Source organism: Scardinius erythrophthalmus (assembly GCF_964197995.2).
Source record: "Scardinius erythrophthalmus genome assembly, chromosome: 8".
NCBI lineage: Eukaryota > Metazoa > Chordata > Actinopteri > Cypriniformes > Leuciscidae > Scardinius > Scardinius erythrophthalmus.
In genome coordinates this window covers 4,605,090-4,631,341 of record NC_138228.1, presented here as the reverse complement: position 1 = coordinate 4,631,341, position 26,252 = coordinate 4,605,090, and the positions used below count along the sequence as shown (strand labels likewise).

Genomic DNA, 26,252 nt, shown 5'->3' with positions numbered 1-26,252 from the left:
TTCGTTCGTATGGGACAAAAAAAACACATTTCGGTCATTTTGTCATTTTTATCTCAATCACATCAGGCAGTGCTTTATTATGGAAAATACTTAAGATTTATCATTCCTCAATAAATAAAAATCTATAGCCTAAATTCAAGATTTAGTAAAACAGACATTCAAGTTGGAGATGGTCTAACAGAAAACATGTTAGAAAAACAATCAAAATTGGTCCACAGTGTTCATTTAAATGACCCTTAATGTCACTCTCCCGCTCTTTTTCCATACGCCGGACGGACACGATCACTAATGAAGTAGATTGTGATCATTTTGAATTGAGACAGGACTATTGTCTGATATAAACAGTGATATAATACCCTTTGTCTCCTTCTCAATGAAATTGTTCATTACATAAGGCACAGTGATGCATTCTGGGTGTTATATCAGCACAGAAATCACGTCCCTTAACAGAGGAGGTACATTCTTCCTGTTCAAGTCCAATACAGTCGGCCATTTCCCATCAGTGTGAATATTAAGGCAGTAGATGTTTGTACTCAATCGAACGATTCTTGCAGAAAGCACCTCGCACTTCGTGTCGAAAGGCAAGAAAGTCCGTCGGTCTCGTACAAAGACGAGTGGTAGTGAGGTTGATGATGTCGCAGTCCACTTTTGAGCACTCGTGGAGATGCGAGGTCCATTTAACCGGTCCTCGCTGGCAGTTGACGCTGGTGCATAGAGAGTTCTTACTGTACGGATCCACCGACAGGGTTTCAAAGAGCCCTGAGGAAGCGGACCATCTGTAATTCCTTAAATAAAATCCCTTCACATTTAATGAACGTCATGAACAATCTGTTGAAGACAATAGAACAAGACAGTTGGCGAGAAAGATGAGGACATGTTCTTCAGTCTGTTCTGTCCAGTGTATTTAACAGTTCCACCACACACAAACAAACGGCCATTTGCACAGACTACTTCAGTCTGGTTCCTTTCGTTTATCTTTGTTCAGCTTCAGTTCATCCATTTTCTCCTGTAGGAGAGAACTAGGGGCAGATGAACCTCGCACCCTTGCTGGTAGAGTGGCACTCTGGGACGATAAGGCAGGTAACGTTAGTCTCAAGATGTGTATGCTAACCAGTCTCACCCACCAACTATTTTTGAAAACATCCACTTATGTTTGCTGTGAGGAATGCAAGAAAGTAAGACATTGTGTGCTTCATGGCAATACCTTTTCAAGGGGGGGGTGTTGTTTCTGGGAATGAAGACGATCTTTCCGTTTGGCCACCGGCGTCCAGACTCCTGGGTCTGTCTGAGTGGACCTGTCGGATAGTGTGCCCGCCTCGGCGTCGCTGTCTGATGAAGTTTGGCCCTTGGAGCTTTCAGATCGGTTTCCATTAGGAAAGACAAATGCTTCCTCTTCAGAACCTGATTTTGAAAGGCCGGAAAACAGAGCCAATAAATCATCTGGCAACTCAAGTCACCATGAAATCAAAATTGACCATTTTTTGTTTATTCTTAATTATTTATCCATGCAAATTGGCTAACGTCCCCTCACTCTTGTAACATCTCTTCTCTGATGACGTGTTTAGTGACGCAAGGACGCGACATGAGATCACAGCAACAGCAAACCACAACCTAGCCTCAACCTCAGACGTCACAGACCACTGGCTGAACGTCTGATGCACATGGCACACTTAACTGGAAACAATTCAGCATTTTTGAAGTCTTCATCTGATTGGTTGAATTCTACAGGATTAGCAGTAGAAATGTGTGTCGCGTTCTTTAACGGTCAAAGCCGTCGTGATGCCAAACCCCCTCATGGAAAAAGAGCGCCGCTGTGTTATCAACTGACAATGAGTCATACTAAACGCTGGATTTTCAAAAGTATGTAAAGTTCATGGCAAAGACTTTTAAAATGCATCCAAGAGTTTTACACACCGGTCTGTTATTGTACGGACTGAACAGAACGAACTGATTTGATTGGTTGCTTTACATCTCGGTCAGACGGCCTCTGGACGGTCCTTGGCCAATAAAAGCTGCTATGAAGTCCAGACCTTCTGCCGTCAGTCTGAAGATCTGGCTACGCACGACTAACAACCATACAATCAGTCCCGCTATACTTTATTTATTTATTTATTTATTTTTTTCTTGTTCAAGAAGACGTTTTACGTCACAGTAGGGAAGACAATACTGTCACAGCTTCCATTTTATGAAGACTTAAAGGATTTCTGTGGCTCTTAATCCATGTGTATTAGCTTTGAAGCTATCTGTATCCTAGTGTACTCATAGACATTGACATGAATTCACTTTTAGCAGATGTATATACACATTTTAATTTTAGTCCTGCTCTTCCAGGAAAACAGATCAAAAATATACTGATGACTCATTCTGCACTACACAAATGTCTTTATCAAACAGTTTCTAGAATTATAACGGCCAAATACTATTTACAACTGACAGCAAGCAGTAAATGTCTATGCCATTAGTTGTTTTTTTTACAATCACTAGGACACATATTTCTCGATACTTAGGTCAGTTTTTCAAAACAGCACAACAGCAGTTGCTTTGATGCATGTGCCAATCTTCGCTAGTGTTATGGAAGAATGATAGCTTTAGCACATTTTGAATGTCAAATTAACACCTAACTGAAAGTTGGTTAGGAGAACTGTGATGACTGTTGAAAAAGTGACAAGTATTGACGTACAGGTAAGTGTAACGGTGCATCGGTTGTTCATTGGATAGAGGCAGATCTGAATGTTAGCTTGAGGTCAAATTTAAGAAAGGGGCGGGGTTTAAGTGGACTAAATGATGTTAGACATGCGTCACCAGAGAGAAGTCTGTCATTTCACCAAAATATTAAGACATTTAAAAATAAACATACACATAAATGAACCACTCACAATAAGATTAATACAATGCATTCAGAAAACATCGAATTTACATTTCATGCTGACTTTAAAAATAAAAGGGACAGGCTCTTCGATATATATGTCCCGACCAAACTTCCTGTTTAAATTGGAAATGCATCACTATTGGGGGAATTCCTGGTTAATTTTTAAATAGCATACAGCTGTTACTAGTTTTGCTGCATCTTTATATGCTTAAAATACCCATTAAATAGTTTCATGAATGATAGCATATTATTGTACTTATTTTTAATAGTATGGGAATTATGCTATTTCACATTCAGCCTGGGTTCATCAAGCTAATTCATAGGGGTTTTAAACGTGCATTAGCTTAAAGGTGCAGTGTGTGATTTTTTTTTTTTGGTGCGAATTGCAACCAAAAGAAGTTACGGTGGAGTAGCCATTTAAGCAATGAGGTTTCTTTACAAAGATACACGGAAATTGTTTACTTAATTATTCAGTAAAACGAAATGTTATTGCGAATATTATTGTTACTTGTTGATCATTGTGTCAGTGTTTTATTCGCTGACTTTAGCTAGTTTCTTTGCATGAAGAACGACATAGTGATGAAACGCGTTTGTCCGTTAAGGGCTACTGTAGAAACATGACGGCACAAAATGGCGGCTGGACATGTAAGGGCTGGGAATGTAGATCCCCATATCTTCTATCTACATACACCGATAGAAACTGCTCATTCTAAGGTAATAAAAACATAATGGTTCATTATGTAATGTCTTTATACACCACTGAAAACATAGTTATGTATACGATATTGCATTTCTGTCAACAGATCCTCCTAAATATTACACAGTGCACCTTTAATACAAGGTGTTCTAGAATACTTTAAATTCTGATTTGTCAACTGTGTTAACATGCAGTCAAATATCTTTTTTTTTTAAATGACTGCTAAAATATATTAACAAACAATAAAATTAACATACAAATATTCCTGGCAACCGATTTCCCAGCTCGATCTAATGAGAAAACCTTTTTCACAAGGTTGCGATTTCGGATGATGGGATTCGTATGAATATGTAAAATATTTTACAATAAAGTAAGCATGAAGGTCTACCCATAAACCTATCTGAGTGCGGCGTAAACAGATTATACAAATAAAATATTAATAAAAATGAATTATTTTATGAATACAGAAAATACACAAAAATAGTTCTGTTAAAAATAGTTATAAACAAATAAAATAGTTACGAACTGCATTGAGTGTTGGTTTTCCTTCCTCTTAGCTATGCTAGTTTCATGATCACACCATGGTGTCTTTCTTCTTTCATAATAATATCATTCTCAAATCAATATTTCATATCCACTTAACTGATTTATGCGATAATCATTCAAAAATAGCATAGTGGACAATTAAAAGGTCAATATTGCAAAAATAAACCTCTTCAGGATAGTACAAAGTCCCTCTATGCCGTGATCACCCTGTTGGCGGTTATTTTGCGATATTGACCGGCTGACATACTGTATACAGTATCATGATTGGCATAAGAAAACTCACTCCAGCTGTTGCCCTTAGTGTGGTGGCCTGAGACGGGCCCTGGGGTGCTGGGACAAGAGCTACTGGTCACCTGGAACCTCTTCATACACTCCATTCCCACCACATCCTTACAGTGCTTATGACAGTTTACTCCACAGTCTGAAAGAAAGAGCACGGTTAAAATGGTGCTGATGTGCCAATCTATAGGAAACTGGTTGATTAGTATGTTCTAACCTTTGCAGTGGTAGCCTTGCTTTTTGACTCCCCATAACTATTGGAGAATAGAGGGGAAGAAAGTTAGATGAGGTACAAAAAGACAAGTCAGAGCTGAGCTCCGCAAATGCAATGGTCCTCAGTTTTAACACTCACAAATCCTCCGCAGGAGTCACAGAATGTGGGCCTTTTGTACGTGGTTTCGAGGAAGTTGTGGAGGTTGAAGCCGAGCTTAGCACACACTGACATCCCACGTATGAAATATGAAGTGATTTCCTCTCTACTGATCTCTCCTTCTCTGAAAAATAAAGGACAGAGATTGATTACTTTAATGAATTGCTCACGTAAGTCAATCAGGCCTGGAGAAAATCCCATTTTTCCATATATATATATGAAGAGTTCAGATGCAAAAGCCTCTAAGTGCCATCAGAAATTTTAATAATTTTTGTAAAGCTTGTATATTTAAGTTAAGTAATTTCACTGAAATGACAATTAATAGGTAATTTGCATTGCCATTTAAGTGAAATTATTGAACTTAAATATACAAGCTTGATAAAAATGATCATTCTAGAAGAAAATTTCAGATGACACTTAGTGGCTTTTGCATCTGAACTCTTCATATATATACATATAGCAATTAAGACGAATTGATCCATTCAAAATATTTCCATTTCAAATCAATCAAAATATATTAGAATGATTTCTGAAGGATCATGTGACACTGAAGACTGGAGTAATGATGCTGAAAATCCAGCTTTGCATCACAGGAATAAACAGTTTGAAATAGTAAATGGATATTTTCTTTACTGTATTTTTGATCAAATATATGTAGTCGTGGTGATCTTAAGATACTCCTTTCTAAAACATTTAAAAAAAACTTTCGACGAAAAAAAGTGTTGAGTTTCACTTCTTGTGTGTTTTTGGGGGTTGCGTCTATCAGAGTGTAAAAGGCCTCGTACCTATCGCTCTCGTGTGTGCAGAAGGAGAAGGGGAAATTTGCAGCAATCTTCTCAAAGTCGTCCAGAGAAATGTAGCCATCCAAGTTCAAATCATAGTTCTTCATGATGGACTGTAGGGGGCAACGCAATCATTGTTATCTTGAAAGCGAGAGACTGACATCTGAAATCTGTTTGTGACATTTGGTCTTGCATGCTATTAAGGAAGTGAGAGTGGACGGCCAGGAACCTGTCACACTGTCACAGTAAGGAACTGGCCCTATAAGAGTGGGAATAAACACGTTTCTCACTTACATCCACCATCTGTTTAACGTGTTTGGAGATGGTTGCGGGATCCAGGCGTGGAGTCAGTCCCGAACCCCACTCTGCAACCACTGGGGGCTTCACTGGAGCTACGGGCTACAGAACAAGTGTGGTTAGAGACCTGACAGTTTTGTTCTGACACTCACATAACACCAGCGCTCATAAGATCAGCAACGTTGGAGAACGTTGTACAAACAAAGCCGTTTTATTTGTAAAATGCGAATGCTGTCACAGACAGAGGATTTATAGGAAATAATCAAACAAAGCTTGTACGTAACAACACCCACACTGAAAGCAACGAAGATAGCGATCGCGCGTCTTTCAGCAATGTGTGTCTTTTTTGTGGTTTTCTTTGAAGTGTTTGCACAAAGAGGAGTGCGCCGAGTCCTGTACCCACACATCAGAACGGGATACTCCCTGTCTATAAACAGGTCACATCCAAGGTCAGACGATATGAAAACACTAGCATAAGTCATGAATATCAGCCTGTTGAATATGTAATGCATGTCAAAGTTTGTGTATGCAGTCTTGTTTTAGATGTCAGAGAACTACATTTTCATACTTTCTGAAGAGATTCTGAGTGATACTTGCATGCAATAATGCCATGCAATGCCAACCGTTGGAGGTTATCAGGGTGTTGCTATGTGGTTGCTAATGCGCTCTGAGTGGTTTTCAGGGTGTTTCCATGTGGTTCATAGCGTTGTAGCTGGTTTCTTACTGGGCCGTGTCAAAAGAGAACACCTCCAATTCTCTATGATATAATGGTCCATGTATGGCATTTTTCGCCTGCTGTTGTTTGCAAAACTCCCAAGAACTCTTTAAGATTATTGTGACCCAAAATGACTAGCTTTTTAAAAACTTGGGATGCTATTCGTGACCTTTTTGAGCTCTTTTGCAATTAAAACTTGATTGCAAACTAGTCATTAGTAACTGGTGTCAATGACAGTAGGAGTACAATTACCTGTGAACATTTTAATGTATAAATTGCTAAAAATAGCATTTTTTTTTTCTTTTTTCCAAGACATTCAGATGGATGGATGGATGGATGGATGATAGATGATTGAAAGATGGATAGATGATAGATAGATGGATGGATGGATAGATGGATGATGTATGGATAGAAGATAGATAGAAGATACATAGATGGATGGCAGATAGATAGATAGATAGATAGATAGATAGATAGATAGATAGATAGATAGATAGATAGATAGATAGATAGATAGATAGATAGATAGATAGATAGATAGATAGATAGATAGATAGATAGATAGATAGATAGATAGATAGATAGATAGATGCATGGCAGATAGATGGAATGGATAGATAGATAGATAGATAGATAGATAGATAGATAGATAGATAGATAGATAGATAGATAGATAGATAGATAGATAGATAGATAGATAGATAGATAGATAGATGATGGATGGATGGATGGATGGATGGATGGATGGATGGATGGATGGATGGATGGATGGATGGATGGATGGCAGATAGATGGAATGGATGGACAGACAGATAGATAGATAGATAGATAGATAGATAGATAGATAGATAGATAGATAGATAGATAGATAGATAGATAGATAGATAGATAGACTGACTGCTCATAATAGATGTGTATTCAAATCATTGCATCTATTAATTAATTAATAAATTAATATTTAAGAAATATATAAATGAATATATAAGAATGAGAACCATGTCGTTGACATTAATATCTTGTGTTAGGTGTTTGATTGAATCCTGAATCCTAAGCATGAGCTACAGCCAGATGGCAAGGCAATGCTTATTTTGAGGGCCTCACCTGAATTTTGGGGTTCTTGGGTTCCTTTGCGTAGGAGAGCTCATATATCTCATCCTCCGTGTAACACAAGTCTAGCGAGAGCTGTGGGCAAGGTGGGGCAGAATCGTTACACATGAGAGGACGCCTACTGTTTGCAATCCACATCTCTCAGTATCACACACAAACAGCCGAGCATAACCACAAAGATGAGGGCTGCCCGGCAAGATGTTAAAAATACAAATTTAGGCTTAAAAATAGATGCAGGCTCTCTATAGAAATCAAATAAAGACATGTTTATATGCTTCTAAATAGACACAATTGTTCCATGTACTGGTGGGGCCTGGTCAGGTATTTACAACCCACAGCATGCATGATGAGGCACAACAAACACTTCCGAGAAGAGAGGCTTTCCAGTGTAAATGGATTTGTTGTTAATAAATCACTTTCAAACCACCATTTCCCCTCCGTCTCACCGTTAGCAGGTGCAGCAGGTCTTTGTTGGCCTCAAACGGTGGGGTGCAGTCATGGATGGCCAACAAGTCGCTAATGTTGCTGTATAAATGCTGCAGTTTCCCCAAGTTGATCTTATCGTCCTCAAGGTAGTCTGGCAACGCCTCGTTGAGGGAGATCAGATCTTTGAGATGAACACCCAAGATGGGCACCTTGAATCCAGTGCATTCGCTGTACACCCGCCTGTAGTTTGAATAGTTGCTGTAGGATGACAGCAGCTCTGTGAGCTCACTGAGAGTCTGGGGGGGAAGGGAAAATAACAGGTATTAAGCCTTTCTGAGAAGTTAGATCTCTTTTTCTTTTTTTATTGATATCAATAAAGATCGCTTTTTTTAATATTAGTTGTGATTTCTGAGAAACACTGTTGATATTTTAAATCAACCAAAACAAACACACCCCTCCTTTCATTGCTCCGCCCCTAAAATGCACGAACACACATTGCAAGAGTGGATGTCTCTTTATCATAGCTGAAGCAGGGCAAAATAATGCTTTGTACAAAATATAGCAAAGATGACGAACGAACGACAAGGAAGAACAAAAAATAAACAGAGTACACAAGAGTATATACAAGCAAGAGTTGGTTGTTAGTTTCCAGCAGCTCCAGACAAACATAGACACTCAAAACTGTCCTGTTACTATAGATAACATTACAATAACATATCTTGGTTCTGTGAAACATGGCAAAACCAATTTTACTCATTTATGGAGCAGAAACAACGCAACCTCAGGCCTTCCTGCTTAGGTCTCTCCAGCACTGGAAAGCTTTTCTAATATTAACGCGGGTCCTAAAGCTCTTGTCTGATCATAACCCTTCTTTTTCCTGTGATAGTCCTCTGAGATTTTTGCTTTTGTATTTGTAATGTCTCTCAGCCATCTCTCTTTCTACAGTGTTTCTTCAAAACTTCCTCTTGTTCACTCACTCTCTCCCTCCCCCATCATGAGTGGACACGCCCCCTACTGCTGATTGGCTCACTCTCTCCTCCCCCATCATGAGTGGACAAGCCCCCTACTGCTGATTGGCACACTCTCTCCTTCCCCATCATGAGTGGACATGCCCCCTACTGCTGATTGGCTCACTCTCTCCTACCCCATCATGAGTGGACATGCCCCCTACTGCTGATTGGCTCACTCTCTCCTTCCCCATCATGAGTGGACATGCCCCCTACTGCTGATTGGCTCACTCTCTCCTACCCCATCATGAGTGGACATGCCCCCTACTGCTGATTGGCTCACTCTCTCCTCCCCCATCATGAGTGGACACGCCCCCTACTGCTAGTGTGTTGTGCTGCTCAGTCCAATCCAATTTCAACAGTGTTTCAGAAAATGCTTACTGCACCTTTTTAATTACATAATTTATTAATCTGTTAATTATAACATTTCAAGTTGTATAAATTATTATAAGCATAATGTACACTACCTTTCAAAAGTTTGTATTTCAAAAGATTTTAATGTTATCTTATGCTGCATCAATCAGAAATGTAGTAAAAATAGTAATATTGTGAAATATTATCACAAATTTGCTATATTTTAAAATTTAATTTAATTTAAACCATGATTCAGGAATCTTTGATGAATAGAAAGTTCAAAAGAACAGCATTTATTTGAAATATCATTTTTTTGTAATATTATAAATGTATTTACTGTCACTTTTGATTAATTTAACGCATCCTTGCTGAATAAAGGTATTTATAGTACCCTGCTCGCAGAAACAGTTCAACCTAAAGCAATCTGCGCTGTCCTGTACCTTACACAAGGGCAAAACAGCAAGATTGTTATTTCAATTGTCCTTCCAAAATAGGACAACAGCTAAAACATTTACGTAAGGAGCCCGAATCCTTCAATAAGATGGGCCCACAAAGAATCTGCAATCATTTTTGCACTGAATTTGGAGGGAAACCTAGATTTCTGTGGATTTGGCTCCACTAGAACTGCATACAACTGAACTAATATTAAACACTGAAAGCACTGATTTACTTATGGTCGCTGTGTTGTAGAGATTGTGAACTGCACTAAAGTTGCAGCTGTTTCATACTAATCAAAGAATCAATACATAGATCAATAGCTGAAAGATCAATGACTTAAAGGGATATTTCACTGCTGGAAAGATGAATGTGTATTTAAATTGGGTCATTTATGTAGTAGAAATGTGAAATTATTTCAGAAGTTGGAGCCTTCTAGACTGAGAAAAACCAAAAAATGTATTATTGGCTCATGTGGATGAAAGACAACAACTCCCAGAATGCACTTGCTTCGCTGCCCTACGAGGCCACGCCCAAGCCACGCCTACCGGTAACAGAGGGCAGTATCAATGATACAACTAGGCTACTAGTGACTCGAAACTGAAAAGACGGCGTTTTATCGTGAGATCCCCCTATGGGCGGGTTGAACACATGCGGGACGAGCTCCTCCTACTGGCTGTAGTCTCTCGCCTCTGGACAAAAAAGCCTCAGATGAGCTAAATGACGATTTTTGCGTCATCTGAGGGTTTTTTTCCAGAAACACAATACAGAAATCTTTCGTCTCAGGGGGACATGAGGGAGGGAAGCACGGTCATTCCAAAATACTACCGGGTTTCTACTGATACAAAGCTTAATGCTAATCGGTGAAGTATCCCTTTAAGATCAGGCAATTTGTTAAGCCCATGTAAAAATAGTTGCGTGTGAGCAAAGAGGATGTGGCTAGCAAACCTAGGGGTCAGACAAACTGACCTTTGTGACATCAGAGGACAGCAGGCTGGCTGTATCTTTAAGACGAGAGATTGAACTATGACACAGGCCTCCTATCACCGCCATCAGAGTATTGAAGTTCTGAAGAGCTCTCAGCTTCTGCTCAAACAGGGGTACAGATGAGAAACATGCAGTGAATCGTTGCATTACATTCTCTCGACGCGTGGCAACACCGAGCTGCGCACATCCTCTTTCCTGTAAAAAAGCACTTGAAAGCGACAGTTATGCAACAGTTCTCCCAAATCATTTCCCAATACAGGAACATTACTCTCGAGTGGCATACTTATATCAGATGTCCTCACTGACACATCATTTGACGCATTTGCATATTTTCTAGGTGTTTTCTTTGGGTTGTCTTGTACGTACGTTTATGTTTGTGTGGTTAAATACAGGCCAGCACACAAAGCACATATTATGTAATCGTTTCCTCTGAGCCAATACATGAAATGCTCAGGCATCCTCAAAGTGAGCTGTCTTATAGGCTTATCCTGATAGGTGTCACTCATCAACTGACCGATATGATGAATTTACATGGTACTCAATTTTGTAATCCAAAAAATTTCATGTCTTCAGTGTCATGTTGTAAAATGTTTTACGGTGAGTCAGACATCTCACGGACAGATATCACAGGCAACCTAAAAAAATGAATTGCCGCAGGGTCGGAGATAAACCACATGTTTTGTCATGCTCTCTACAGGACATTTTACGTCAGTGTCTTGATGGAAAGTTACAGACGTACTGTTCCAGACTACTGAAACATACATTTCAACATGTACGATTCTTTCATTTTCAGATCCACAACAGAACACAACAGCGACTGCTCAGTGTTCACAAAATTGGTTTCCAGGGGTGGTTATCCGATTCATTTTCTACAAAGAGTATTTTCTTTTTAAAACATTCTTCAATAAAAAGTTTAAAGCCAAACGAATCACAACAGTACAAACTTTTGATTAGAAGCGGAAAAAAAATATACAAAAAAAGTAAAAGATTGCGTATGAATGAATGAACTACAAATTCCATGAAACACTGGCTTGGATGTAATTTAAAACAGCAATTATTGATTATATACTGATTTGACTGATATGCTGATTATTTCAACTATTAATTAAAGGTAATTAATTGTAAGTACAGGCTACAGATATTTTATTACAAAATGTCACTGTATACTGTATCTATAGTAGTGCTGTTAAATCGATGAATAGCATCTAACATAAAATGTGTTTATATAATATGTATATATATATATATATATATATAACATAAATATTATATTTATGTGTGTGTACACACACACACACATATGTATGCATGTATACGTGTATATATATATATATATATATATATCCGGTCTCTAGTTCATAAACGCCAGAGGAGAACTGGCCCCCGACTGAGCCTGGGTTCTCCCAAGGTTTTTTTTTTTCTCCATTAGGTCACCTGATGCAGTTTTTCGGTTCCTTGCCACTGTTGCCTTTGGCTTGCTCAGTTGGGGATACTTAATTTAATTAATCAATCAACAATACTATTGATGAGCATTACCAAACGTGGACGTTTTACACTAGAAACAAACACTGATGTACTATTTTATTTAATACTGTGAAGCTGCTTTGATACAATCTGTATTGTGAAAAGCGCTATATAAATAAAGTTGACTTGACTTGACTTGACTATATATATGAAGAGTTCAGATGCAAAAGCCTCTAAGTGCCATCTGAAAATTTCTTCTAGAATGATCATTTTTTATCAAGCTCACATATTTAAGTTCAGTAATTTCATTTAAATGGCAATGAAAATATGAAAATTACCAATTAATTGGTATTTAAGTGAAATTACTGAGCTTAAATATGTTTAATAAAAATGATCATTCTAGAAGAAAATTTCAGATGGCACTTAGAGGTTTTTGCATCTGAACTCTTCATATATATATATATATATATATATGTGTGTGTGTGTGTGTGTGTGTGTGTGTATATATACACATGCATATATTTTATATCTAAATATATATAAACAATATATACACACACAATGTATTATATAAACAAAAACTTTTATGTTAGATGTGATTAATCAATTGGACAGCACACACATATATATATATAGTTAATAATTAATATTAATATTTTAAATTCATATCAAAGTAATCAGATCTTTCTTGCCACATCATATCGTTTCCTCTCCAGGATTATGGGTAGTGTAGATCTTTACTGAGAATTTGGCTAGTGCACCCGCTTTTTTTTATAATCTAAATAATCATATACCATCATTTAACAACCTCTGATCCTATTGTAGTTGGCTTGAAGTGTTTATATTTCATTGCTAAAATTCAATTTCTCAGGAATTTCTACCGTTGCGCTCGACTGAATGTGTGTGTGTTTGTATGTAATTACCTGTGCTACATGAATGAACTTGGTGAAGACCTCTGCTCGCTGCTGTGGGGTGTGTCTGTTGAGGATCATGAGCTGGACCCATTGGGAGACTCCGTTGCACAGCATGACAGAGCGCTCGAGCGCCGGATTATCCCTCACAGAGCCATGAACCACGTAACTGCGGTAGTCCAGGAACTAACGTGACACACAACAACAGTCACAGCTGAATCCAGATGAGCACTGACTCACGAATGTGATCGACAAGACATAACGATCCTCTGATATGATCTGACATGTCCTGGTATGAGTGCAACGGGTGTGATTACGGTTGCTTTATTAGTCAGCATAAGTATGTGCCGTCACTTCAGCATTAAACTGAGGTTAGACTGTCACATAAACTCAGACTGCACGAGCTTTCCCTGCTGTGTGAGATGTGAGAGATACTGTCATAAGCCTTCAGGGTGACTTACTGAGACGTTGCAGAAGTTTTTGAACTCCAAGTAGCTGAGGTGTTCGGCCATCTCATCTGGTTCCATGTGGTCAAACAGCAGCGAAACCTTCCTTTTCTTCACAGAGGGAGAGGGAGTCTGGGAAACATTCACTGGAGGATTACTGGTTTCAGACATAGTGATGGACAGACAGAAACCAAATAGATCGTCACAAATCAGACTGGTGAAGACAAGAATGTAGTCAGAAACAAAGACTTATACTGAAACAAATGACTTTGTCCAAAGCTCGTCACATTATAGTACAGTTAGCAATACTATAAAATTACACAAACTGAATTATGTAGTGTCTAAACAAATCAAAACTATCAAAAGTTTTTTTAAATCACGAGAAACATGATATAAGGTTACTAACGCTCTGTCAGTGACCGGAAGATTTTCTGGCATGCCAATAAAGCTACGTGAATCTCGAATATAAAAACACTCACATGTAAGGTGTATTGAAGAGCTGATAGTGTGAATCGGTTCCTTCAACCCTGACCAGAGCCCAGAGATCTCCCATTGCTTCTTCTAACAGAGGGTCCACCTCAAACATCAGTCTGAACTGATTCATCCACTGCCTGAGACAGACACAGAAGAAGCGGAGGACAACGAATCCAATCAATCCTTTCATTCGTTAAGTGATTTTTAGGTGCGCGCGTGAATGTTGTGGATCCACCAACCTGATGAAGTGGCAGATTTGTGGGCGCCTCTGTCCCCTTTTCTCTGCAGGACAATCCTTATATGTTATATCAAGTCAAGGAGGAAGAACAGAAGAACGAGAATACAAACACTTACACTCAGTGAAAATAATTCACCCTTAATAAACAGGCTAAACTAAAACAGGGCAGCTCTTGTTTCTTTTTCAGTGGGACTAAGAGCCATGCGAGGCTGTGACTGAATGATGGACGAGGTAAAATAATGGCAGTGGTGCTTGAAGGAGGATATAGAGAAAGCAGCTTATGGGCGAAGATGTGTGATGGTACAACCCAGTTATGCATCATCAGGGTCATATGGACAAGCTGCGTCCCTCTGCTCAGTTTCCCTTCCGAGTCTACAAAACAAAATGTTTAGAATTAGATACAAGATGGTTTCCAGGGCATTGAGGCCACCTCCAAGTCTATGTCTATATTGTCCTCTCTATACGTGGCTTGGATATTTCGCCTTCTATATGATTTTTTATGGTTTATTTTATTGTCTGCCATCTGAAAATCGCACATCTTTGACCGATGACCAATAAATGGGCGATATTAAAGGGGCTATATGGAAGAATTTTCACATATTAATCGCTTTTTAATTGCCAATGTGTGAATAGACACCTTTTCCGACTTCCTAGTTTGTCTATGAAAGCCTGTAGACTGATTTTTATGTTTTTGCCGGGAAGTTTAATTCAAACTATAGTCTCGCACAGCCAGGTCTATACAGTCTATAAGTCTCAAATATACTTTATAATCAAACTTTCATAACAGTGTAATTTTGCCATGTCATGAATTGCAGAGCTCGTGGCAACAAATCCACATCGCTATGATCAGATGCTTTCTTAACTTCTGTTTTCTCATTTTTGTTGTGTGTTTATTTTGTGATTGAAAGGAAAGCGTGCAGCACATTTATAACAATTATTTTTTTAATTATCAACTTTAAAGTGATAATTAGATGACGGAAAAGGTTATCTAAAGGTAAAAAAGTGGGAAATAAACATGAAATATTTAGTATCAACCAATACTGATGAATTTAAAAATCTCAAATATTGACCAATAACAGATATGGTACAAATATACAGTGGATCCCTAATTTAATACTTAGGGTAAGAAAAAAAACATGCAAAGTGGATTATAAAAAGTGGGATGATGAAAAAAACAACTGAGGGAGAGGGGGAGAGACATCTAAAGATAGAGAGAGCAAGAGAGAGGGCAGGCCTGCGAAAACTGAGGCGCACAATCAGGCTTTGTCTCATTAGCATAGAGGGACAAACACATTCCCAGGCCTTGAATGCTAGTAAACCAAAAGATTTCCCTCTGTTTCTCTTTTTCTCTCTCCCTCTCTCTTTGACAAGAGCTGCTGTCCCTCTGTCCCTCAAACTACTCGGCAGACTTACATAATCTGGCTGGCACACAGATACTGGGAATGATGGGCACATGAGGCCAGAGACAGGGCTGAAAACCCCAGAAAAGTGGGAGATATATGAATTTCTGTTCTGACAAGTGACTTGACATTTACTTTTTTGCTCACCAGCCACAAAATTGGCCACAATTTTGACATAGATACCATGGGGAAAAACTGCCAAATAGATATTTTTTAATATTATCTCATAATTTGTCAGCAGGTTTATTAGGCTGCTGTCACTTTAAGACCCGACGCACGGATCCATTATACTGTTACAACTATTTTTTACAGTCTATGTGTTACACATGCGTTTTCTTTCTCAACTGTTTACATTCACTTAAAACATAACTGATTACGTGAATACTCGCCAAGACCGGCATTTTGACATTATTTTTGTGTGTATTTGATTGTTTAAACGCGAATATAGTCAAGTCAAGTCAAGTCAAGTTTATTTATATAGCGCTTTTCACAACACAGGTTGTATCAAAGCAGCTTCACAGTAATAAATTAGAACAATACATCAATGTTTGTTTCTAGTGGAACGTCTACGTTTGGTAATGCTGATCAATAGTATCGTTGATTGATTAATTCAATTAAATATCCCCAAATATCCCCAACTGAGCAAGCCAAAGGCAACAGTGGCAAGGAACCGAAAAACTCCATCAGGTGACCTAATGGAGAAAAAAAAACCTTGGGAGAACCCGGGCTCAACGCTATAAGCAGCGAAAAAGAACTCAATTTAGTGCTGAGAGGCGGCTTTATGTGCGCACACTTTGGATTTGAGCACAAAATCGGAGAGATGAGAGAGCGAGAAAGCGCAGCTGGAATCGTGTATTCTGCGGAAAATGAGAATTGGAAGCAGATATTTCAGTATTGATATGCATTGAAAAATCTATATTTTTGACAATAGTACATTGCACTTAGTTTATTACCTCAGATGCCTTTTTAAAAAAAGTACAATTGAAAAATGCATGTATAGATTATATATAAATTTCAACCCGGGTGTTAATGTGAAGCCCTGGATGTAACTACTTTAACTACTCAGAAGTCATCATTTGGTCATGTTTTCTTCATGAAAACATCAGGACAAGCAACCTGTTGAATGCAAATGGCTGTCATGTAGGGTGAGGCTGACATTGACAGACAGATACAGGTGAGTCGAACACTGACCGAAGCAGTGGAGGCAGCGGAGGATGAGTTCGTCCAGGCTGGCAGAGCGGAAAGAGTGAGCCGGTGGACTCTGAAGAACCCGGCTGATCTCCTGAGGACTCGGGCAAGTCATTCTCCTCTGAACTGGTCTTCTGCTCTTTATCACAGTACAGGGTTTCCTGCTGCTGTAAACGTGGGGAAAAAAAGGTATATTCAAACAACCAATGCTGATCAACAATACAAATGGGACATGGACACAAGCATTTATTCAAAATTCCCAAACACAAACAAACTAAACATAGTGTATATAGCAACAGTTTACAGAACAGACCTGCCCATCAAACCACAGAAGTTTCATAGTATCACATCGGTCACTTGTCTTTACCAGGCTAAGCAGCATTTAGATCATTTGTTTAATATTATGAAATATGTCGTTGATGTTGAATACTTCATTTGTGGTTCCCTAATGCTGCATTGAAAACCGCAGCAGTGATGGTGGGGCTTTTTGATATTGGCTGTGTGTCATGGGTTATTATATGTGATCTGGTGAGAAATGTTGTGTTAAGTGCTCTGTTTTGCTTAGACTACCTCTTAGGTATTAGCACATACACCTAAAGATACTGTACATCCACCCAAAGGCCCTGGTATACTTAATTTTCTGCATTCTGTCTTGTGAGCCTTTCAAAATACACTCCTTAGGCCGCGAGTGCGGAATGTGGACAGCTGAAGTATGCTTTGGGCTTAAAGGGATAGTTCACCAAAAAATTTTAATTATCCCATTATTTTCTCACCCTCAAGCCATCCTAGGGGTATATGACTTTCTTCTTTCTGCAAAACACAATCAGAGTTATATTAAAAAATATCCTGGCTCTTCCAAGCTTTATAATGGGAGTGAATGGTTTCGCCGGAACTAGACTCGTGTCCGGCCATTAGGTATGGAACAAGCCAGTGATTATAGTTTATAAAGTTAGAAATATGGATATTTTTCTTACAAAAACACGTCGCTTCAGTTCAGAAGGCATTAATTAACCCCCTGGAGCCGCATGGATTACTTTTATGAAGGATGGATGCACTTTTTTGGGCTTAAAAAAAAATGGTACCATTCACTCTCATTATAAAGCTTGTAAGATCCAGGATAATTTTTAATATAACCCAGAATGTGTTTGGCTGAAAAAAGAAAGTACACCTAGGATGGCTTAAAGCGGGTGAGTAAATTATGGGATCATTTTCATTTTTGTGTCAACTATCCCTTTAAATTGTTTGTTTATTCTAATATCCCTTTCTTTTCTCATAGGTCTGACAGTTTCACATGACATACATCATAAAAAATGTCATAGACATACACTGTAGGAGAGAACTGAGTCATATTTAAGGGAGAGAAAATCATAGAGCCTCGAGGCATGTGATCGTTTGACTTGGGCCAATAAGCAAACACCTAGCAACCACTTAGAAACTCCCAAGCAACCATCCAGAACTCCTTAGCAACCACTTAAAAAGTCCTAGCAACCAGTCAAAACTCTCCAACAACTACTGAAAGGGGGTAATTCTAATTTTTTTTTTACTTCCATTCTTATGTGGGGTACAGGAAACACTAGGCCTAGCTCAAGCAAATAAATTTTGCTGTGCCACAAAGTTCGAATTTATATCACGTAAAGACGTGTGACCAATAGAAGATTGATACGCCACACCATGACCTTGAATAAAAGTCACGTAAATCTATGCAGAACACCTTAGAAACAACATATAAATAACCTAGCAGTAGCAACCAGCCAGAACACCCCAATACCTACTTAGAAACGCCTAGTAACCACACCGAACACTTAAGCAAATACTTGCCCTAGCAACCAAACAAGCAACGACTTGCAATAGTCTTGCAACCAGACAGACAAACACTTGAATCAAGGACTGAGAAACCACTTATAAATGTCCGAGCAAGCAACTATGCAGACAACATTAGCAACCACTTAGAAACACCCTAGTAACAACCCAGAACAACTTAGCAGCCATCCAGAAATGCCCTAGCAACCACTTATAAATATCTTAGCAACCACTTATAAACGCCCAACCTGCCAGTACACTCTAACCCATAGAAGACCTAGTGAATTAATAGTGAATAAACAGGGGATAGGCATTGACACAAATTTCATGATTCAATTCAATTCACAAGCTTGCGATTCGATTCAAATTGATTCAATATCGATTAATTGGGGCCTATCAGTTAAAGATGGCAAAAGTGAAGTACATGATAAGAAATACAATGAATTATGCAATATAGTAGCCTACATATATTTATCAAAATGCTCCTGTCTAAGTTAATTTTTCTAGCAGACTAGCACGTTTTTGGACATTGAATGGCTTTTCTGAGGATGTAGCCTAACATGACATTATATTACAGGCTGTTTTATTGATGTCATTCCGCGACAGAAACACTGATTGAGCGCTTACTTGAGACATGATACGGATTTCAGTAAGTATCTTAAAGTATCTTTCAACATACCTTCTAAATCATGTTTATTTCATGCTGCATTAAAGCTGTAATAAAGCGCGTAAGAGATGATCATTCACGTGCGCTTCGTGAAGGCGCCATATAATGTTGCGCCATAATAAAGAGCGCCAAAACGGTATATTGTTTGAATTTCGTAATAGATTTGACAGAATTTGAAAGATGAAATGTTGTTTTATATCAGAAGTAATAAAGCACCAAACTTATTGCGATTTATGGATGGGAGGCGTCGTGTTTAAGTTGTTTATTCATCAACGGAAAACAGACTGAAAGATCGACTTCTGGGATTGAACCCTCTAGGCCTCTTCGGTCAAAAAACATTTTACGTTTTGAATTTTTTTTCAATGTTGCTTCATAAATGGCATGACACTTGGTGACTTTTGTGGCAGTAAGTATTATGTGAACACACACACACAAAATGTTCATATATATTTTTTAAAAATAATTATTTTTCAATAAATGCAATATTTCAAATTAATTGTAATAGAAAAAATAGTTAGTTAAAATGGTATAAATATTGCATAGTATTATAAAATCCTAAATAATAATCAAAAAATATTTTCGAACAAAAATATATTACATTGATTTTCCTGAAGGAAAAAAAAAGTTACAAGGCTTCAGTCAGTTTTGACTGTGAAGGTAGTCAAGGTACCAAGTGTGAACCAAAAATTAAGAGTCTCCGAGGGGAATTGATATCAGTTCTTCAAAATAAGAATCGATTAAAATTGAGAAAGTTTTTACCCAGCCCTACTAGAAACCACCTAAGCACATTTGCAGTGAGTTTTGCACAGGGCAAGCAACACTCTTTATAAAATATAAATATCTAGTGGCTTAAATTATTCAGATGAAAACCTACAGGTATGTTTACTACAGGTGCTAAATTAAATATTATTTATATCTACTCTAACACATATTTTTTTATGTCCCTGTGAGCCTTCGACCAAGAGCAATGGGTTCCACTTGAGGCCTGTGTACTGTACATGTGTGACTGTTCGCGCTCTGCAAGCCCTACCAGTAGATCAAGTAAGTTGATGTTTACAGTATATGTAAGGTTGTGTGTTGATATCTGCCGCCCTATAGATGCCACTATTCAGGCCGTCAATGTCACAGGAAGAGAGACAGTTAGAGAGTGTAGATAAGCATCTCTCTCTCTCTCTCTCTCTCTGCTTTGCTCTCTCTTTTATCAGTCACACAAAGAAAACATAAACATTGTACATCAGTCTACCAGTACTGTAAAATTCACATCTGCTGCTGGCTGTGTAAGTTAGTAATATGTCCTTCTTGGACATGGACATCGAATTGTGTCTCTGACTGCATCAGCAAGAATCACTGTGGTCTGTGACAGTAGTGTCACGAACAGGAAGCTGGTCGAGACTGCAGAGAAGTAGCGATGAGTTCTTAGAACGTCCAAACCCCTCCCAAATGCTCTCTCTCCCTTCCTCCTGAACCAATGTCCAGTTCAGCACACTCGTTTTCAATTCTCTCTGCACACATACACTCTGACCTTCTCATCTCATTAAGCAAACCAAGTCTAACCACTGAGATCAGGGCTACACGAATACACGCTCAAGCCAAGAGCATAAATTAAATTCGGTTAAAGTTTATAGACCAGGAAGAAATTTTGGCCTTCCTATTTATACCTTCATAAAATACACCTCATATTTCCTTCTCTTCCTTTCATTCTATTTCTGACAAGCCAGATATTAGACATGACTGCATAATGCAAATTCCCCATCACATTTTCACGTCTCTCGCTTGCTTATTTGCATCACCCTGCTCTACGGCTGATGACAATACACAATACACACTCTGCAGACCTATACACATACACATAGATACAGACGCAAACACACAGTAAACAAATGAGGGAAAATGCACTTTGTTAATGTAAATGAATTTGTAAACAAGTCTATGCAAATGTATGTGCAGTGTGGAATCGTCTGGGACCCGGGGATACAATGTTGTATCAATATTTGGTGTTACTGTAAAAAATGAAAAGTGAAGTCAAAATCTAAACGTAAAAGAAAGCCCTGTGATTTTCTTTCCTGTGATTTTATAATTACGACTATATTTAAGAGTTGCAACTTCAATTTTATCTTATATTGCTATTTAACTCTTTCCCCACCATTGACAGAATTTTCTGTCATTTATGACAACGCCATTGATGATAATTACCAGCAATCCGTGTTTTCATTGTTATATGGTAGGGGGCGCTATTACAGATCTTCCGATAGAGTACTAAATCTCCGGATCAAAACAGAAAACACAGGAGAAGAAGAAGCAGAAACAAGCGATAAAAGCTTTGCTTACGCACTTGTAAAATAACGCAATCATCACACATTAAACAGTATATAAAACTGCTTAACATTACTGAAAGAAATGTCGACCCAGAGTAAGGAAACAACTGTTAAGCTTTGAGTGTGTTGATGGACTCGATCGACTCCATCTGTGTTTTGATCATCATTCTGAATCTGATCCGGACACGGAAAACACGATTTTCTCAGCTTTTTGTCCAAAATATTGCTTTTTTTTTTTAAATGAAACTTACCCACATTCACGTGTTGATAAAAAAAGAATGCATGAAGCTAGAATAAAATGCTCATGTCACTCAATTGCATTTTTATGTATTGCAATTTTGACTTTTTAAACTGTCAATGTGATAAATTATTTTATTTTTTACTCTAAAGGTGCTATCACATTCTGTCGAAAATAAGTGTGTGGATATCTGGAGGTTGGAGTAATGGGCATCCTGAAAGGTCTTTACAAGTGGTCGCAAAAGCTCCCTGTTAAGCCCGGGACACGTCAAAGAACTAGCGAAAGCTGACTGTGTTGTCGCCTCTCTTCGGTTGCGTCTCGGCCAAAAAGCTGCGCTTGAACACACCAAAAGGACTAAAGGCGACTGTCATCTAGCATGTGCGTTCTGCTCCTGTGTGGAAGTAAATATCTGTCTATATCAGCAGGAATCAATAATCTATTTTCGTCATTCAAAAAGGGAAACCGAAACTAGGACTGCATATATACAAACCGTAAACAAAGCAGTGCTTGCTTAGAATTTTAAATATCAATCACGCTGATCCAGTCAGATCATGCATTTGAATGCTCAGGTAAGATGATGTAAAATTATAACTGTACCGTCTTGACTTCTGCTCGCTTTCGTCACTTTCGCTTTTATTCACGTGCACTGACTCGCTCGCTAAGCCAATCAGAGTTCTCTCTCTCACCAATGAAAACCAGACGGTGTCCGACTAGAGCCAACGGTGCGAAACACGTAGCCGTCCCACGCTCAGAATCGGCCTGAAGTTGCCCGACGGGCCTTTAGTGTGTGGGGTAGCATTGTGTACCTTTCAGCACGTCATTACACTGACCTTCAGCTATCCCTGTCTTGCGAAATTTGGAAGAAAAAAAAAGTCCATTGTCAATAGCATAGCGATGTATGAAGCACTTCTCACACAGAAGTCAGGACTCTCAAGCCAAGCAGATTTCTAGTTCAGCATGGAAAATTTGCGTGACCAACTTAAGCAAAATCGGTGTGGAAAACTTTTCTCCCTCACATGAAACTCCAGAAAGCAAGCATTTGACTTCTTGAGTGCTTGCTCTCCTTCCAAATCAACTCATGTCTCTTAGGTGTCTTTGAGCCATTCAATACGATTAAAATACTTAAGCAGGCTTACTGTTAAAATCAGATACTCGTAAGACTTTTACTCAAGTGGGATTGGTTACTTGGAACTTGTAATGGAGTCATTTTCACTGTAAGGTATCTGTACTTTTACTGAAGTACGGTCTTCAGGCACTCTTTACACTTTCTCTGCCAGAAAGCACGGATTCCTATTGAAATTACTGGATTTCGCTTGTGAAAATTCTCAAGCAACAGTAAATGTGAACGCAACTTAAGTTTGGATAAATAATTGAACTGATCAATGAAAAATGATCAATTATTATAATTAAATATACTGACCCCTTTAGAACCAGTGTGCTGTTTTTAGCTCAGCGAAATTCTTTTTGAGTACGTTTGGTTTGTGTGCATCTGCACATGACAGCCTGGCATTCAGTATCATAATCTAATGAAGCATTTGCAATCATACAGTGTATGAGTGTTTCAGCCATGCATAGCACCTACTCGCTCACTTTCTCTTCCTCTCCTCCTGCACCCATTGCTCTATTCATGTCATTCAGAAAACAACTTCTCCTTTCTCTTTGGAAATCCCCCCAACCTCCCCCCTACCCCTTCCCTGCCACAGTAGCCAGTGTTTTACTCCCAGTTCCTGGCTGCATCTCCAGCTCCATTACCCTACCCCCAACCCTCTCCCTCCACACACACACACACACACACACACACACACACACACACACACACACACACACACACACACACACACACCACACATGCACACACCACACATGCACACACACACACACAAACCACACACGCACACACACACACACACACACACACAGAGAGAGTCAGGGAACATGCAAATTCTTCCCTTTCTTTCGTTAATTGATTAATTGATGCCAGAGGACTTTGAAGGTCTTGTTTGTAGCCCACCCTCTCTCTCTCTCTCTCTCTCTCTCTCTCTCTCTCTCTCTCTCTCTCTCTCTCTCTCTCTCTCTCTCTCTCTCTCTCTCTCTCCATGAGTCTATACCCTATCCATATCTGCTTCATTAACATGTAAAACATTTTTTTTTACATTTGACAAATACTGATATTTGTCAATTATATATTTAAATCATTATATATATATATATATATATATATATATATATATATATATATATATATATATATATATATATATATTCTTTTACATTTATTTTATATATTCATATATTATATTTATTTGTTATAATGGCTTACATATTTAATATTAAGATCTCAGATGTGACAAAACATTTACAGTATATTTGACAAATAGTGATATTTGTCAAATATACATTGAATATATATGTATCATTTACAGTAAATGTATTATATATATTCTTTTACACTTATATATATATATATTCATATAATATTTATTTGTTATAATTGCTTTCATATATATATATATATATAGTTGTATATATATATATATAATTTTCAAATTATATATTTAATATTAAGTATTCTTTTTTTATTGAAATATTGAATATGAAATATTAACCATTAAATATTAAATAGTACATGCTTGCATAAACTTGCTGTAATGAGACTCATGCTGATAGCATCACTGTAGCCACGGCTATGTCTGTCATTTCCAAGCAATCAGATAAGACCTCTGAGATAACATGCACAAAACAGACGCCCCAAAAGCTCCTAGTCAGAAATATCGATTCTACCATTCTCACGTTCATTTATGACATTTATCTCGTTACACTAGTCATTTTGCACAGGCAGGACTTTTATGTACACTGACACTCTTTTAAAATCTGACTCCGTATGTAGCATTTGTTAACTTACTGATTAGGTGTTAAATTAGTGGACAATTGCAATGTTTCTTCACAACACCAGCCAGTATGTTCCTGCTAATGCCTCTTATGTACTGTAAACACAACGAGCGAACATACCTCTATCCACAACAGGTCACAGGAGTATAACTAGGTCAATAGCAATTCATCTCCCTAGTGCGAAATCCCCTCTTAAAGATCAGAGACAAGCACCACTGCTTCTTCACAGCACACATGTGCAAATCTATACAATCTTGAGAGCGTTTGAATGATGAATGTGCATTTTGAACCGTTTTGAAAGTGGCTAGCCTGTCTTTCTCACAGAGAACTGAAACCTAAACACAATGTTCTGAAGAACATGAGGAGAAACCACAGCTTTGTCAGATAACCACAGTGATCACTTTGCAATGCGCTGCAAAATGAGGCACCGACAGACTTGTCAAGCCTCAAGTGCACGTTAAACCCAGTGACACCAAGAACTAAAGCAGAGCTTTGCGTTGAGGTGTCGTCGAATCATTTCTAAAGAGGCAGTCAGAATGGAATAGAAAGCCTGAAAGTCTTTACCTTTTTGACTCCTTGCGATTCATGATGCCGAATCCTGTGCTCCGGTGTCCTGTTGGTGTCCCTCCGGGCCGCTTAAACCCTTACTCGTCCCATCGGGCACCTTGCACTCGCTCTCCTCCAGCCAGAGGTACTGAGTGACCTCTTACAGGCTGGGACGAACAGTGTCTGTTCAGTCACGGCTGTCAAAACTTCAAACCTGAAAACCAGCTGTTGCGGCTCAGAGTTTTCTCTCTCTCTCTCTCTCTCCTTCGCTCGCTCACTCACTCACTCACTCTCACACACTCCCCCTCTTTTCTGTTTCTCTGAATATCACCAGAGAATGTCAACCACAGGGCAAAGAGTTACCAAAACAATAAATAAAGTTCAACAAACCCCTATTCAACGACACCGCATTAGAAATGAAAAAAACTGAAACCGTAGACCGTCAAAAAAAAAAAAAGGTTGTCGAAATGAGCATAATCACAACAAACAGCTAACTGCATTCACTACAAACAAGTCCCTATTTAAAATACAGGCACTGGCTCTGAGAGATAGGGGAACTGTCATCTGTGTGCATGTGTGACAGAGGGAGGGGAAAAAAGTGAGCGAGAGTGAAGAGAGGGAGGGATTGAGCGCTCTTTGGAAAGAGTGTGAGAGTGAGTGATACAAATTAAAAATCATTGAAAGGCCGATTGAAAACAGACAGGGGCCGAATCAGGAGAACTCAGTCCAGAGTTTGCTCTCATTAGCTTCTTGTGTGCGTGCGTGCGTGTGATTGTTACATTATGGGGCAATATCATATGGCAAT

At 38.5% G+C, this 26,252-nt stretch overlaps 1 protein-coding gene across 3 annotated transcripts; it reads right to left on the bottom strand.

Annotated features, from left to right (window-relative positions):
* Positions 1 to 33: 33 nt before the first annotated feature.
* Positions 34 to 26,009, bottom strand: rasgrp4 (RAS guanyl releasing protein 4). 3 transcript variants are annotated; one of them, XM_081372221.1, is made up of 17 exons: positions 25,466 to 26,009; positions 16,996 to 17,159; positions 14,671 to 14,776; positions 14,406 to 14,468; positions 14,172 to 14,303; positions 13,708 to 13,849; positions 13,259 to 13,432; positions 10,854 to 10,970; positions 8,109 to 8,384; positions 7,657 to 7,737; positions 5,838 to 5,942; positions 5,547 to 5,656; positions 4,744 to 4,885; positions 4,609 to 4,645; positions 4,396 to 4,533; positions 1,205 to 1,401; positions 34 to 828 (listed from the first exon to the last, which is right to left on the bottom strand). In XM_081372221.1, exons 1-17 carry the CDS (start codon positions 25,486 to 25,488, stop codon positions 808 to 810), a joined length of 2,028 nt encoding a protein of 675 aa, XP_081228347.1. In that variant the 5' UTR covers positions 25,489 to 26,009; the 3' UTR covers positions 34 to 807. The 3 variants fall into 3 exon arrangements, with proteins under 3 accessions (XP_081228347.1, XP_081228346.1, XP_081228348.1); XM_081372220.1 differs by having other exon boundaries at positions 34 to 1,063; positions 25,466 to 25,990; XM_081372222.1 differs by lacking the exon at positions 14,671 to 14,776 and having other exon boundaries at positions 34 to 1,063; positions 14,406 to 14,461; positions 16,977 to 17,159; positions 25,466 to 25,663.
* Positions 26,010 to 26,252: the final 243 nt, after the last annotated feature.

What these genes read in the sequence shown, in the direction of transcription:
- rasgrp4 (XM_081372220.1), bottom strand. Translation starts at nt 25,488, where the DNA reads ATGAATCGCAAGGAGTCAAAAAG. An exon ending in TGTCCTCTGATGTCACAAAG is followed by an intron (nt 8,385 to 10,853) that starts GTCAGTTTGTCT and finishes CTTCCCCCCCAG; the next exon opens with ACTCTCAGTGAGCTCACAGA. An exon ending in AACACCCCCCCCTTGAAAAG is followed by an intron (nt 1,064 to 1,204) that starts GTATTGCCATGA and finishes TTATCGTCCCAG; the next exon opens with AGTGCCACTCTACCAGCAAG.